Genomic DNA, 13,995 nt, shown 5'->3' with positions numbered 1-13,995 from the left:
AGTGCCTACTTCTGGCAGTGCTCTGCAGTGGTGCTGAGATGTATGGGAGCGAGCTGAGCGTGCTGCTGTGCTGCTCTGCCTTCAGTTCCTGTGTTGCACTAGTACAGGACACAGCTGCATGGCTGATAAATGACACTCCATCCATAAAAGATGTGATGGCAGAGCTTCTAGCTATATTTCCAGATTCCTTCTAATTTCCGGGAGGAACCTGGTGTCGTTAGCTTCTGATCCATGATATTCAAAGCAGAATTTTGCACAGCTTCCTTCAGGTTCCTTCAGGGCTGTTTGTCTGCGTAAGAAAAGCAAACACTGAACTGCAAGCCGCTGATCCCTTCAACTTCAAGCAGTTCTGAGGTTTAGGGGAATGTTTTCTACTTGGTAATTTGGCAGACCCCCAGGCAAAGCCGGGCTCCTCTCATGAGAAGGAAGCCAAGATGATGTGCTGAGCAGACGTTAGAGAAGGGAAGATAAAATGATCGCAAATGTTACTTTTTTGCTTTTTTCGCTAAGCTCTGCATTAAGTAACTTCACCATGCTGTGAGTCACTGAGCAACTGAGGGGGGGTGCAGAGGCAGGGTGATGCAGCTGGCTATGTGTTGCTGTTGAACTACATCACAGAGATGCACCTTCCAGTGCGTGTCATGAGCTGCTGGTGGCTAACTCTTGCAGCTGATGCATGCTGGCTGACACACTAGGACAGCCAGGAGCCCTGTCAGTGCTCAGAGAAGTGACTTAGGGCAAGTTCACACGATGTCATTGGTTTTAGTGAGAAAAACTGAACACAACGTGATCCCAGTGAAACACATACAATCCAGAGCAGCTACAGTGTGAGGTGGAGCTTAATTTACATACCTTTTCTAATGCATGTGTTCTTACAGATGTCTGTGGGGATAAAAAGAAAAAAAGCTTAGTCTGAATTGATTAAAAATAATTTAAATACAACAATAAATAACAGAATATGAAAGGATGCTTTTGGCAGTAGGTTGTTTGATGACTAATGTAATGGCTGCAGATAGTGGCTTCTCAGTTCCATTTCTGTAGAAGTGTGTTCTGGCCAAGACTGTTCCTTTTGTTACCTTCTTCTGGCCCACTGTGGTTAGATGCTTTGGCTGTGCCTACTAAAGGGAGTACTGGCATACAAAGTGTTCATCATGAATGCCTTCAAGAAGGCGTAAATACTTCTATGTAATGAAGTTGCATTAGAGAATACGAACAATTTGGTCATTCTTTGTATGTGGAATATCAACATCATCAGGCTGCAATGTAAAGGTTTGCCTTTCTTCTGTGTGCTGCTAGCTTGTACAAAGAAACTGTGACAAGCAGAAGTTATTCATTGAGCAGTATGTAGCAGTGTCTTAAATTTTTAATGTAGTGTTCTGCATTCCTTTTCTCAGCACTGGAAAGAGGCAATACCGTGCTGTTTCTAGCACTAGGGATTTGATGGAGCTCAGAACTGTATCTTCCCCCATATTATACACACCATCCAGAGTTATCAGTTGCTGACAGTCTATCTTTGCACGTACTGGGATGCCCCAAATAAATTTCACTTTTTAGCCAAAGGATGACATATTTAGGCAATTTTTGTGAGGATCAAGCTGTGGATTTTTCAATTGCAGCTATTTAATCTGTCATTACTGCATACTTTCATGCTGGAACATCTTTCCTTTTCTCAAATTGGAAATTTTTCTGACTCTCTACACTATGCTTGATCACTATCTGCAGTTACTTGTAGTCTCCAGCACCATTAAGATAGGCAGTAGCACGAACTCATTTATTCTCTAGTTAGCTGAGACTGAAGCAGTTGCAGCCATCTCCAGTGATGGAAATGGATTGTGCCTGCCTGAGCTTAGAATTGAACCTGAAGAGTTGCAGGCTGCCTTTGGGACCTCTGGAAGGGAGGCGGCCATACTGAGCTGTCACAGCACAGAGATTGGCACCATCTGATCTGCTCAGCTTGGTGAGAGCTTCCATATAACTTTGTGCTCAGTCAAGATCTTTTAACAAATACTCTGCAGAAGCCTTATAGCACCAATACGGTGCTGGGCTACTGCAGTTCCTATATTTTACTTATTTGGTCTCAGCAAGAGCAGTTACTGCATAGTTCCACTACACTGGTGCTTGCTGCATTCACATTGACATCTTTCTTAGAAATATCATAATGATTTACGTCATCACTGTTCCACGCTGAGACACAGAATAGTTTAAAGTCTTTCTAATGCTGTTTCTTAGATCAATAACTCTCCTTGTTTATTATCAGAGCTGAAGAAAGCAAGACTTCAGATTATTGATTCTTCAAGGCATTCATTTTCTGCTTTTCTCTGTCTGTGGCATCAGGAAATCCATGCTGTGCAGTTACATAATCTTCACTAAGTGTGGTTCCGTACCTATCAGAAATCAGCAGTCTCTTTCATCACAAGAACAAAAAGAAAGAAAATGAAGAGGAAAAGAACCTCCCCCCCACACACGCATGCGCAAAACCCAGAACTTGTCAGAGCTCAAGGTATCGAGAAAATAATTTTGTGCTTGAATCAAACTTGATAAAGCATTTTAGAACATGATCTTTTAAATGGATGCCAGGCATCTTTCGTATTCAGGTTAGCTCACTGCACAGCTTTAACAGTTGATACAGTGCTGGTAGCAGGTGTAATGGCCTGTGGCCTTGTGTTTTGTTTCAGGGCAGAATTCTCAGTATTGTATTTAATATTTGTGTCTTTGGAAACATAAATTCTATTGGGTTAAGACAGCAATTGTCTGAATTTTTGACCTTTTTTTCCTTGGAAATATTTGTTTTGTCCCTCATAACATGATTATGATTGTTGTATTTGCTTAGAGCTTGCAGCTTCAAATCAGAAACCATGCATATCTGTATTTCCTATAATTTTCAGCCTTGAAAGAGGTTGTTTCTACCAACAATTACAGCATTCTTCAAGTTTCATGCTGACCATGTTAGCTCCAAAGAATCCAGCTGAACTGTAGCCCTCTGTGCTAGCTTTAGTTCCAGTTCATGCAAAGATTCCTCTGCCTTTTCTCTGAAATGTTAAGTACTTGTATGAAGATGTCATTCAACTGACTCATCAGTGGCGCTGGTACAGATTTCCTTTGCTCCTTACCCAGAAGAGCTTTTTAAATTCCATGGAAACAAACACAAAACTGCTTACAGGGTTGCTTACAGCATTTTCCTGATAATGCTGGATTGCTCTGCAGTAGGTTTCCTTCTTTTTGGTGGGAATCTAAGTCTCTTAGTTCAATTTTCAGCCACTTCCTTGGGCAAATACAAGTATAATATGATTTTACTTTGTTTTAAAGTATGGTTGTTTTGTGGGTTTTTTTTTTTTTCTGGTGGACAAATGTACTGAATTTTGGAGTTCATTCTATTATGAGTGAACAAATAGGGTTGTTAAATTTGCCTCTTTTTTTCTTTATAGCTCATATCTAGCTTTTTTTCTTTTAAAAAAAAAAAATCAAAACAAAATAGATTTTTTTTTTTTTTAGATATTCTTGAAGCAGGCAATCCTGAAATCACTTCGTGTAAATGATCCATTTTGTTTGCTGTAGCATAGTGGTACCATGTTTAGGTTTCAGGTTGCTTTTATGTTTTAAATTAATTTTACAGTACAGTACTCAGAAAGAACCAAAAGCTAATATATGATTTTAGTGTAAAAGACTGATTGTGTGATTGCATTAAGAGTATTCTGTAAATCTGTTGGAAATTAACTGGCTTTGTGTACCCCAAAATTTAAATGTCTCAATGGATTTTAAGCCTAATTTTTCCCATCTCTGCTGTCATTTTTTTCTTGGCCACAAAACTTTGCCCCACATGCCATCAGCCTGCTCCTGAGACATCTCACAGAGGTGAGCTGGACTTTGGTGCAGGTGACCAGGTTAAGGGTTCTGCTGCGGCTCTGCCTGGGTGTACAGCTCACCTCAGCGTAATTCTTGGTTTCTTTCTTCCTCTGGAACAGTGATTTATTTGGTTGTTCCCATCCAGTGACTTCCATCCTGTTTAAGTAACCTTTCCTGTGTTTGATATTATGTTTATATCAGATCTTCAGCTCAGAAAGCCAGTCCTAAGCCTTTCCCCATTGGGCTGCTCATCTGTCTGACTGAAGAAGTAAACTGTACATGGATGGGAGTTCTCTAGCACAGAGACCTTCCCAGGCTGGGCACTGCTCTGCCCAGAACCCTGCATGGCATGGCACTGCCCAGCACCCACCAGACCCGAGTCTGGGTTAAGCCCAAGTGTGTCAGCAGCTATTATGGCTGCTAGCTGCCAAATCAATTAGATCTGTAGCATTATGTGTTCTTAACTGCAGTTACCAGGTGCACAAACACTGTTGCTAACAGCACAGCACGACACTGTTGGCAACAGGAAAATTTCTGGAAAACTCTCAATAAATTCAGATCCTTTTAGCCACATTTGGAGGTGGCCTCAAGATGGGCGTTTTTGCTGTGGAAACTGAGCTCTCTTCCTTGTGTTCGGAAAGATCTGCATCTCCTGACATTTGTTGGGGAGCCTTACCGCAGGGGGCCCTCTGATGGAAAACAAGGTATTCCTAATGAAGCTGTAATCCTGCTCCTTGTGATTGTGCGAGGAGTCCCCGAGGTCACGACGTGCTCAGTGTCACTTGGCACAATCAAAGCTGCATTCGTGGAGGCTAATCAGCCAGGCCTTGTGTCATTACCATCTCTTTGTTATGCATGGTGCATTGTCACCACGCACAGAGTCTCGTCAGGATTTACTTATAGCAGTAAGGGCTAGAACTGTTCAGAGAATGTTTCTGAATCTTTGCTAACAGTGAGGCAAAAAGTCCATCGAGTGAGCAGGTTGGCACTTGGACAGCAGATTGTTCAGCAGTAAACTTAATTATAAAGAAATTAGGTTCACCCTTCCCAACTGTTAAAAGAACAAATAGCCAGCACGTGTAAACCAACCCATCAAAGTGCATCGGTATTCACAGATCCTGAACTCTGAGAGCAAACAAATTACAGGGTGGGAAAAGCTCCTCACGTCTGTTTTAAATCTCTGCCTGCGCTGCAGTTATTTGGGCAGCGTGGTTCGTTTCCATTCCTGTGCAGCTGATTCTTGTGCAGGCTGTGCCCATGGCCACCTCCTCTCACACAGCCCTCTTGCTGTGTGTAAGCATGCCCGTAACCTTGGTATTAAAACTGAAGGCTTGCAATTGATTTACAAATAACCTCGGTAAATATAATGAAGGCAATTCTAAAGCTAATTGTGTGAGCGTCTGTAACCATACACGCTCATGACTGCCAGAGGAGAAGCTGACCAATGGCAGCTTAGGTAAGGGATGGAAACGGATAAGTACAAGTGGCTATTTAAAATGGTACCTAACATGATGATGGAAAGTTCATTGTGAGCCTTCAGCTAACATCTCCTTATAGCCTGTGGAAATTCTGTTTTGTTTTTACTCTAAAAATTTGATTTTTGTCATATGGATGTTTATAATAAACCTAAAGTGATGTACAATGAGAGCAAGTTTAATCACTAATGCGGTGCTTCATGTTAAAGTGTTGCTATTTAAACAGCAGTGCAGTTGCAGTCACTTCTGTACTTTGTATCTTAAAACTTCCTGCTGCAATAATTGTTTGGGAATTGTTGCAGCAACTGTAGTTGCCTTTCTGGAGAGAGAAGCCCAAGGATTTGAAGGCTGACCGTTCTGTTAAATGCATGTAAATGCGTGCAAGAAATCTGTTTCCTGGTGTGAGAGAAGCTACCAGAGAATAAAATCGCATAAGAGTCTCACAGGAGAGCTTCACCCAGCTCCCTGTTGTGTGCCACTGTTATTTTTGCGTAGCAGATGTACTGAGGATGAAAGCAGTGCGGCTGTGAGCACGTGCTGTGAGCTGCAGTGCTGTTCTGTGACTGTGATTTGGTTGTGTGCTGTCCTGTTCTGAGGTTCCTCTTAGCCAGTAGGAAGTGGGGCGAGGACACTTTTTGGATCTTGAAATTACATACCTAAATCAACAATCAGCTTCACAGTGTGCTGAAAGGCAGCGTGTGCTCTGGGCTGGGTCCCAGCAAACAACATGCAGGTGTGTCTGCTGGGGAATGAGCTCACAGCTCCAAAGATGTTTGCGTGGCCTGAAAATTTCAACAGTGTAAAGCTTTTTGACATTTTGTAAGGAAGGCTGTACTACTTATGTTGGTTTATTGCAAGGTTCTGCTGTACTGTCACAGGTGGATTGAGCTGAGATTTGACTGCCAATGCACACAGTGCAAGCCTGAAAACAGAAGAGAGGCTCTGGAAATGTTTACTATAATAATGCATGCAGTACAGCTTGGTCAGGTATTCATGTAGCCAAGTGTTGTCAGTCATATTTGATCACTTTTTGCCTAAAGATGCTTCTTTAATTCCCCTTTCACTAATGAATAGGAAATAGCTGCTGGGTTTTTTGTATGCTTGTTTGGTTCTTGTTTTTTTGCAAACTATATTTAATGTCATGCTAGGTACTGTATAAAGTCTATAAAAAATGAAGACAATTTTTTTTAATTGCCTTAATATTTTATAATTTTATTCTTTTGCTATCATCTCAGGACCTCACTGGAAACAGGAAGCAGCATCTCCACCGATCCGCTCAGGTACTGTAGCAGTGCGACTGTTCATTTTAGGTTTGGAATAGTAGCAGTGAACTCCAATCTGTATCAGCTTTACATCACATAACTTTATCTTACAATGTGTAATTAGTGAAGGCATATTGACCAAGCATTCAGGTTTTTGTTTTTAAGTTTGGGATAACTCTCTCTTTCACGGTTTCCAACTTAAATTCAGCACTGTGGTTTTGCTCTCAGAGGACCTTGAAGGACAGAGAGGGCGTGCTTGTGCATGCACATGGCAAAACAATCTCTCTCAGACTTTTATAAACCTAAGTTGTGCTAAACAGATCATCCTAGCAGTTCAATAACAGTACTCATTTTGTTTAAATGTTACTTGTTTTTAAATTGTTTTGTGTTTTCATACAATCACAAGTGAGAGTTAAGAAATTAGGGCCACGTGAATCCATCACAGTGACTGAAATTTGATCACTCAGTTAAGAAAAAAATGCTAGTATTTTTAACACTGCATATCAGATGGGCACTTTGGATGTTTTACTGTCATAGCTGCACATTAAAGTGTGCATCACTCGTAAGCTTCCTTTGATTAATTAGGGGCAAAGTCCTTTTCTCCCAAACTGACAGTTGTTGGGTAGATGTTTTCCTTTCCAAGGTGTTTGCTTTTGAGGATGCAAACTTTTCCATATTGTATAGTTTTAAGTTTGCCTGGACACAGCGTTACTGGGAACTGCTTCGTTTACCCTTATGCAAATATATGGGCCCTCTCTCTCTCTCATTCATCTCCCAGTGCACAATATCCTGAAAGTGAAGCGCGTGCCTTACTGCCACTTCCTAAAAAATGCCCACGAGCTCCTGTGAGTAATATTACCTTTGTCTTCAGCTCAGCATAGTCACAGTGGACAACAGACAGATTTGACTGCAATGTTGTTGCCAGCACCCGGTTTGACAGCATGCTGTTTCTTTGTGTGGCAGGACAACGCAGGAAGCAGCTTTCCACTCCCCTCAGCCTTTCTGAAATCTTACTTGAGCAAGAACCTTGTAGCTGGTTTGACTTACCTGGCTCTGGGAACCTTATCCCAGAGAAAAGCATTGCTGCCATCTTTATTCCAGGCTAGGCAAACCTTTGTGAGAACAGCAAGTTTTATTACAATGCTTTTCTTTATAATGATTTTTTTTCTGTGGGAGGATGTCAGTGGAGATGAGGAAGAATTGAGGAGAACAGGTTAAACTCGGTGGGAAAGTGTATAGCTTTAGTTTGAGTGCAAATACATGCTTACCTAGGAAATGTAGTGATTTAATGGTTTTAAGTTGCTAAGCACTGTACAAACCTGTGAATATTTTCTTCTTCTCTCTTATTTTCCTAAAAAAGAGACTGCAGTACTTACTATTCACCAAATGTGGCCTCTGCCCTTGCTGCGTGGCCCCATAAATCATAAAGTTTCACTCACACTGCTAATTTTGATGGCCTTGGTCTCATTAGTATGCATTCAGTGGGTTGCATTCTTTTCTTAAGCCTGCAGCAGAGTGATGCAAACTGGTATGGAATCCTTGATTGCACTTCTTTATATTTCAAACAAAAGTTTATTATTCTAGCCTATGTTCTACCTTCTAAAAAAAAAAAGAAAAAAAGAAAAACTGCAAGTTAGTCGAGGTTTCGAGACTTCCCTCTTTATCCCATGCACTTCCATAAAACTTCCGTGTTCTTATGCTAATGCAAATAAATGTTTTGAGAATGCATGTTGTTTTACAGAACTGTCCTCATAAAAAATAATTTGGCAGTAAATGCATTTGCATGTGAAAAGTCCTTTTGAATTTTGAGAATGGGAAAGAAATATCTTGTAGTTACCAAATGAGGGAGTGAAAATGCTGCTTTTTAACTATGAGTGAAAAAATGTTATGACACTTAGAAACTTTCAAATAAAGCAGTCATAGAGGAGACATTAAAGAATCTTCCAGATGTCATCAACAGAAACAGTGATTTCTTCCCTAGGGTAAAATAATTGAAGAAACAGTGTGTAAAATCTAACTGACTTCAGTAGGTCAAGTAAGAATAAGCCTGTTCTGAAGCTGTGAGTAGGCAATATTAAAGAGAATAATTTTTAATAATTTTCCTTTGAATGACCCGTGGAACAGAAGGTATCAGTTAATATGAATCCATCTAGCATCCTATCGAGCAAAAAAAATTTTCTAAGCTACTTTTCTTGCATAATGCTCATCAAGTTCCAGTCTTCATCAGCAAGGTAAGTTTTGCCCAATTAAAGCCACTCTTCTAGATCTTGGCTTCTCTGGAACAGTGTGACCTGGATATCTTATTTTGTTTCATTTCAGCTGTGCATAGATTCCCCACCCAACAGATTACTTATTTCCCCTGGATCTGTGTAGACTGCACTTGTATTCTGCCTGTCAGCTGGGAAGTTATACAGCTGGGAGATGAGAAAGGAGTCCAGTGTTGTAAAGAAGAAAGGCTAATGTGGAAAAGGGCTTATGTCCATTGAGAAGAGAAAAACCTGTACACAATGACATGCTATATATGCATACCATGTTTTGCACAAACATTTTCAGACTGCACATAGTATACTTTCCAGATATTTTGAGTGGTCCTCTATCAGCTTTCAGCTGGTGTCTGAAAAGATTTTGATTCCTGAACCAAGGAGAGTCTTCTGTCGTATTATCACACCTACTTCAGATGTTCACATTTTTGTGGCCTGTTTATCATCTTCTGTAACAGGATGATCAACCAGTGTTGATCTGTTTAGAGAGCAGACATTCAGTAACAGAACAGCAAATATCTTACTATTCTTGTGAAACTTTGCCAATTTCAAAAGCTTTAGTAACCAAGAATGAAGAATAATGTCAAGTGGCAATTAGTAATAATTTGTGGGGAAGCTGAATAAATCAAAGATCTCTGTGAAGCAAAATAACTTGTCAGAGCACATGTAGGCAGCCGAGCTTCCTCTTGAGTAAAGAGAAGGCAGCGAGAACCTTTGTTTCTTCCCTGATTCTTTACACATCCCCATCACGTCTGGGTGTTACAATGGTGCAGCAGAGCCCAAGAGCTCTGCTCATGTTTCTCTTTCCATTTTACCCAGTCAGGAAGGGATTCTTGCTGATGTGGCACCCAGATATGCATCAAAGGTCCTAAGAGAGAGGACTGGTTTTGCAGAGCCTCTAACATGAAAACATCCCTTATTCTCTTTTTTTTTTTTTTTAGGAGCAACCTAGGAAACCTTCCCATTCACTTTCACGTGAACAGTATTTGTTTTCCACTATCAAGAAAGGGCTGCAGCATATAGGGGCTGTACATGCCACTATATTCTATAAACTGAGGCCTTGAAGAAGCTACTTCAGGGCCTATTCATTTGCACAAAATCTGATGTTAACTATACTTCGTACAATCCTTGCTCCTCAATGTGGTATGCACAGTGAATGTCATGGAATTACTATGGGAACCTCGTGATCTTATTCTCATGACATGCTAGAGCTCCACAACCTATGAATCATTAGCTTGAAGTTCTTGTCTGTGCCTACAGACATACCCTGATACCCTGTCCTGGAGTCAGGAAGGACTTATGGAAAACAGCTCTCTTGCTGCAGGCTTCCTGTTTCTGTACTCTGTAAGTAGACAGAAACACAGGTAGACTTCCACACAAGTAAAACATTTTCAGGATTCTTCCTGTCATATCATGATAAAGGGTGTAAGTAACTAAAGATGTATAACAGTTGAGTGTACGTATTTTATCAAGAATTAAAGATCATGTAGCTAGAGAAGTTGATTTTCCTGCACTGACTTTATAGTGGGTTTGTTTTATACAACATGCTCCCTCATCAGAGGACAGCTTTACTTCAGCCTCCCAGGTTGCTAAGGCAGCCATCCCTAAAAATGGGACTTTACACTGTATGTTTTATCTTGCCTTTTTTATTTTAGTGGCTCATTTTGAAAGAGTTGTCAGAGTCTTCAGTACAGTGCTGCCAGAGCTGCCTCTCCTTAGCTAAACTTAAATGACTGCAAACATTTCCAGCATGCTGCTCACTTGTGGCACTGCTGCAGCTCAGCCAGAAATTACTGCCCTATTAGGCCTGGGAATTCTGAGTCAAGGGAAGCAGTAAATGTCTTTCTGAAAGAACCAGTTTTATACTGGCATAAGCGTGAGATGAAGCTCAATTTTCTTTGTTGGTTTCCTATGGAAGACAAGTGAAAATGTAGACTGTGTTGAGAACATGGTGCTTTTCATTTGCAAAAGCCCTAATTAGCATTTTGTCTGCATGCAGAGCAGTATAATCAGTGCTGGTTGCTGTCAGAAAATTCATGGGTACATGGCTTTATCTCACTAGAAGTCCAGTGTTTAGAAGCAAGCAATTAAGGTGACAAATACCTTTTTTTCTTTTTTTTTCTCCCAGTAAAGTGTATGATGGACAGAAAGAAATCACTTTGCAATGTGAATAGTTAAAGGATGTGTTTTATCAGAAGTATCATTTGGGCATTAAAACTTCAGATGATGTCTCATCAGGTTAACTGTCTCTGTATGGCTTTCCCCTTCTTTCTTGATCCTGAGAGTAGCTGGTTTTGGTTATGGAGCAAGTCCTTCCTTGCTGCTTCGGGGTGTTTCTTGAGGAATCTCAAGAAGTTCAGACAGAAGAATGTTCAGATAGGGAAAACCTCAAAGGTAAGCATTTTCTGGCCATCCATTTGTTCTAAAAGAGGATAAGGTTTCCATGTTATTTTCTTGGTCTGTTACAAGCAGTAACTGCCATCAAACACCACCAAAATGGGAAAGTGCCATCTCAGCCAAAGTTAGAGCTCAGCAGCAGGGACACTGGGGAGGCGCCAGCAGGCACAGGATCCCAAAGGGCTTTTGCTCAGCTCCCCTTCAAATAAAACTGTCCCTTTAAAGCATAGGCCTATATTAGGGATGGAACACTGGGTTGGAAGATTTTGATATGAAAATGTAACATTTAGCTTGATGCTATCACTTTCTGGAAAACCGCCAAGCTACTGAAGCCCAGGAGAATGAGCAGGAAGAAAAGCAGGCTGGAAATCTCATGGTGTGTGTTATATTGTTAGCGGGCTGGCTTATTAAATGCAAGCAGTTGTTTTCTTGGGAATCGCTTCAACAGTGTTCTGCTGGTGTGAAAGAAATCCCAGCGAGTGAGTGCAGGCACCAGGCAAGGGCTGGGGGTTTTTTTAAGGGAATGTTTTTTAAGATTTTTTTTTTTTAAAGATGCAAATGAAATGTGCTTCTTTCTTTTCCTGCTAGGTGTTTCTTTGTGATCAATTCATTCCCTCCACCCATCCTGTTCTGTACAGTCTGTTTCAAGGGAAGTAAAAGAAATTGTGACATGCAAATGTTTGAAGGTTGTTGCCTAAGCATAACATATCTGAGTAGGGATCAGTGGTTTCTTTAAAGTGAAGAAGCAGCTAACTTATGGTTTCATTTCGACTACCCTTCCACAACCGTGTTTCAGGGTATTGCAAGGTGCCTGTGGCACTAAATGGTGACAGTGAGTAAAGGCAGACCCAAAGGGCCCCGAATTACTGCCCTGCATGGTCCTGCGGGGCTCAGATGTGCCTGCACTCTTGGTGGGACTCTGGTTAAGCCTCAGCAGTTCGGTTGTCTTCTTTTTAAACAGCATAAAAATGGTAAAAAAGAAGAAAGCACAACAGAAGAGATGTTTAGTTCTGTTTCATATGTTTCCTTGGGTTTTGCCCTTGGTTCTGTTATTTGTGTAGAATTCCTTCCCTCTACTGATAGTGAGCAGTACCCCCAGTGGCTCCTATTGATGACTTTCAAACCTCACCCAAACTGTACTTTCAGGAAAGGTGATTCTGGCAGAGCGACGGGCATATGACCTGGTCAGTGTCCAGCAGGGCTCATGTGCTTTGCTTTGCTTCTAAAGCCATTCCCGTCCGTAAGCCCTGCGTGAGCTCCTGCCCGGGCACCCCGCGAGGAGAGAACCTGCTGTGGGCTCGAAGGGAACGGAAAGGTGGGAGAATCGGCTGGGTATTCTATTAAAGACAAAACAGCAGTTTGGACAGCCGTCTCTTCAGAACAAAAGCTCTATGCTTTTTAGCACGTCTGGCCGGAGATTCTAAATGCAAGCCAAGTGCCCGCTGGGCCGAGGCTGCCCGCTGCTGGGGGCGCGCTGTGCTGCCGCTGCCCGGCAACGCGCCCCGCCGGGCTGCTGCGCCGGGCGCTGCTGCGCGCTGAGAGCGGCGCGGTGCGGAGGGGAGATGGGGGGGGATGGAAGGGGGGAGGGTCTGCGCTTCGGGTTTGGGGGCTGGTTTTGGTCTTTTTTTCCCCGTCATAAGGAGCCCACAGTTCTCATAGGTGCTGGCAGACAATGGGGCTGATGTGGTTTACACAGGAGGAGCTGATGTGCGGAGTTGTGTGCTGCTTTATTTGACCAACAACAACAACAACAAAAAAAAAAAAAAAAAAAAAAAAAAAGGAGCAGGGGGACTGCCGTTCCCGTGTGATGGGATCATAGCGCTGCTGTGATTACAGGCAGTTGTGAGGTTGATTGAGATAATTGCTTGTCTTCTCATAAGTTCTGCAAGCTCTCAGGATGCTTTGCAAAGATCCTTTTGCAGCCTTAGCTGGAACGAAGACGCGTTATTTGTCCGGAGGGCCATCCGAGTGGCCTAAAATAGCCAAAAGGAGAAGCGGGATTTGTGTGTAACAGCAGCTAGCCGGTGGCATCGGACACTCTGGGGAAGATAAACTGCAGTGGGGATCAAAGAGCGTCTGCGAGCCGTAGCCTTTGTGCGCTGCCTCTTTGTATCGAAGTGGGTGCTGTGCCGTGCAGGTGCTGTGCCATGTGCGCCGGCTGCCGCACCGCCAGCACTTAGAAACGCTTGTGTGCAGCAATAAGGGGAGCGGTGCGTTGCGTTGGGTTGAAGTCATTCACATCAAAACAAAAAGAAGACTCGTGGTGTTAAAATCTAGCTGCAGGATCCGCTTGCTGCAGTACAGTTCTTTGAAAATGCTGAAGTTAAAGGCCTTCTGCTTGGATTACTGGCAGTTCCTGTGTCTCCAGCCTCTCCACGGCTTCTATAAAAGGTAAGAAAACGTTAACTCAGACATTCCTTTCAGGACTGTGTAGCCGCACACGATGCCCTCGGAGCTTTTACTCACTGTGCTGCTCTGCTGGAAAGGCAGATGTACTCGGGAAAAGGGAGTGGTAGGGAATTAATCAGAACTTGTGACAAAGGTTGTAAAGCTGCCTTTTTATTGCTTTCATTATCAGCCACTTTTGTCTCTGCTTGCAGATGTGAAAGGTGAGGATGCTGTTTGGTTTCACCATTTACTTTGAGTCGAATCACCTCAGTTAAGACTCGATTGGTACTTTACTCTCTGTCTGATACTTAATCCTTAGGCACAGTAGCTTGTGTTGTGTAGTTTACAGACTGCAAATAGCACCGAGAT

At 42.2% G+C, this 13,995-nt stretch overlaps 1 protein-coding gene across 12 annotated transcripts in view; it reads left to right on the top strand.

The window, feature by feature from the left end:
- IQSEC1 (IQ motif and Sec7 domain ArfGEF 1) overlaps nt 1-13,995 on the top strand; it is a 318,376-nt gene that overhangs the window by 165,197 nt on the left and 139,184 nt on the right. For 7 of the 12 annotated variants that reach the window (XM_052678514.1, XM_052678512.1, XM_052678507.1 and 4 more), the window contains one exon: nt 6,554-6,598. The exons of 4 other annotated variants lie outside the window; for them this stretch is intronic. Coding sequence is in view for 6 of the 8 variants with exons in the window: in XM_052678507.1 (XP_052534467.1) it covers nt 6,554-6,598 (45 nt within the window). In the remaining 2 variants the exon portion in view is untranslated. Of the gene's footprint in view, nt 1-6,553; nt 6,599-12,889; nt 13,630-13,995 lie in introns of those variants that run through there. One more of the 12 variants, XM_052678516.1, reaches the window with a different exon arrangement.

Source organism: Tympanuchus pallidicinctus, unplaced genomic scaffold, assembly GCF_026119805.1.
Source record: "Tympanuchus pallidicinctus isolate F22 unplaced genomic scaffold, pur_lepc_1.0 scaffold17, whole genome shotgun sequence".
Lineage (NCBI taxonomy): Eukaryota > Metazoa > Chordata > Aves > Galliformes > Phasianidae > Tympanuchus > Tympanuchus pallidicinctus.
The sequence above is the reverse complement of the archived record's forward strand: the minus strand, read 5'-3'. Positions and strand labels throughout refer to the sequence as shown.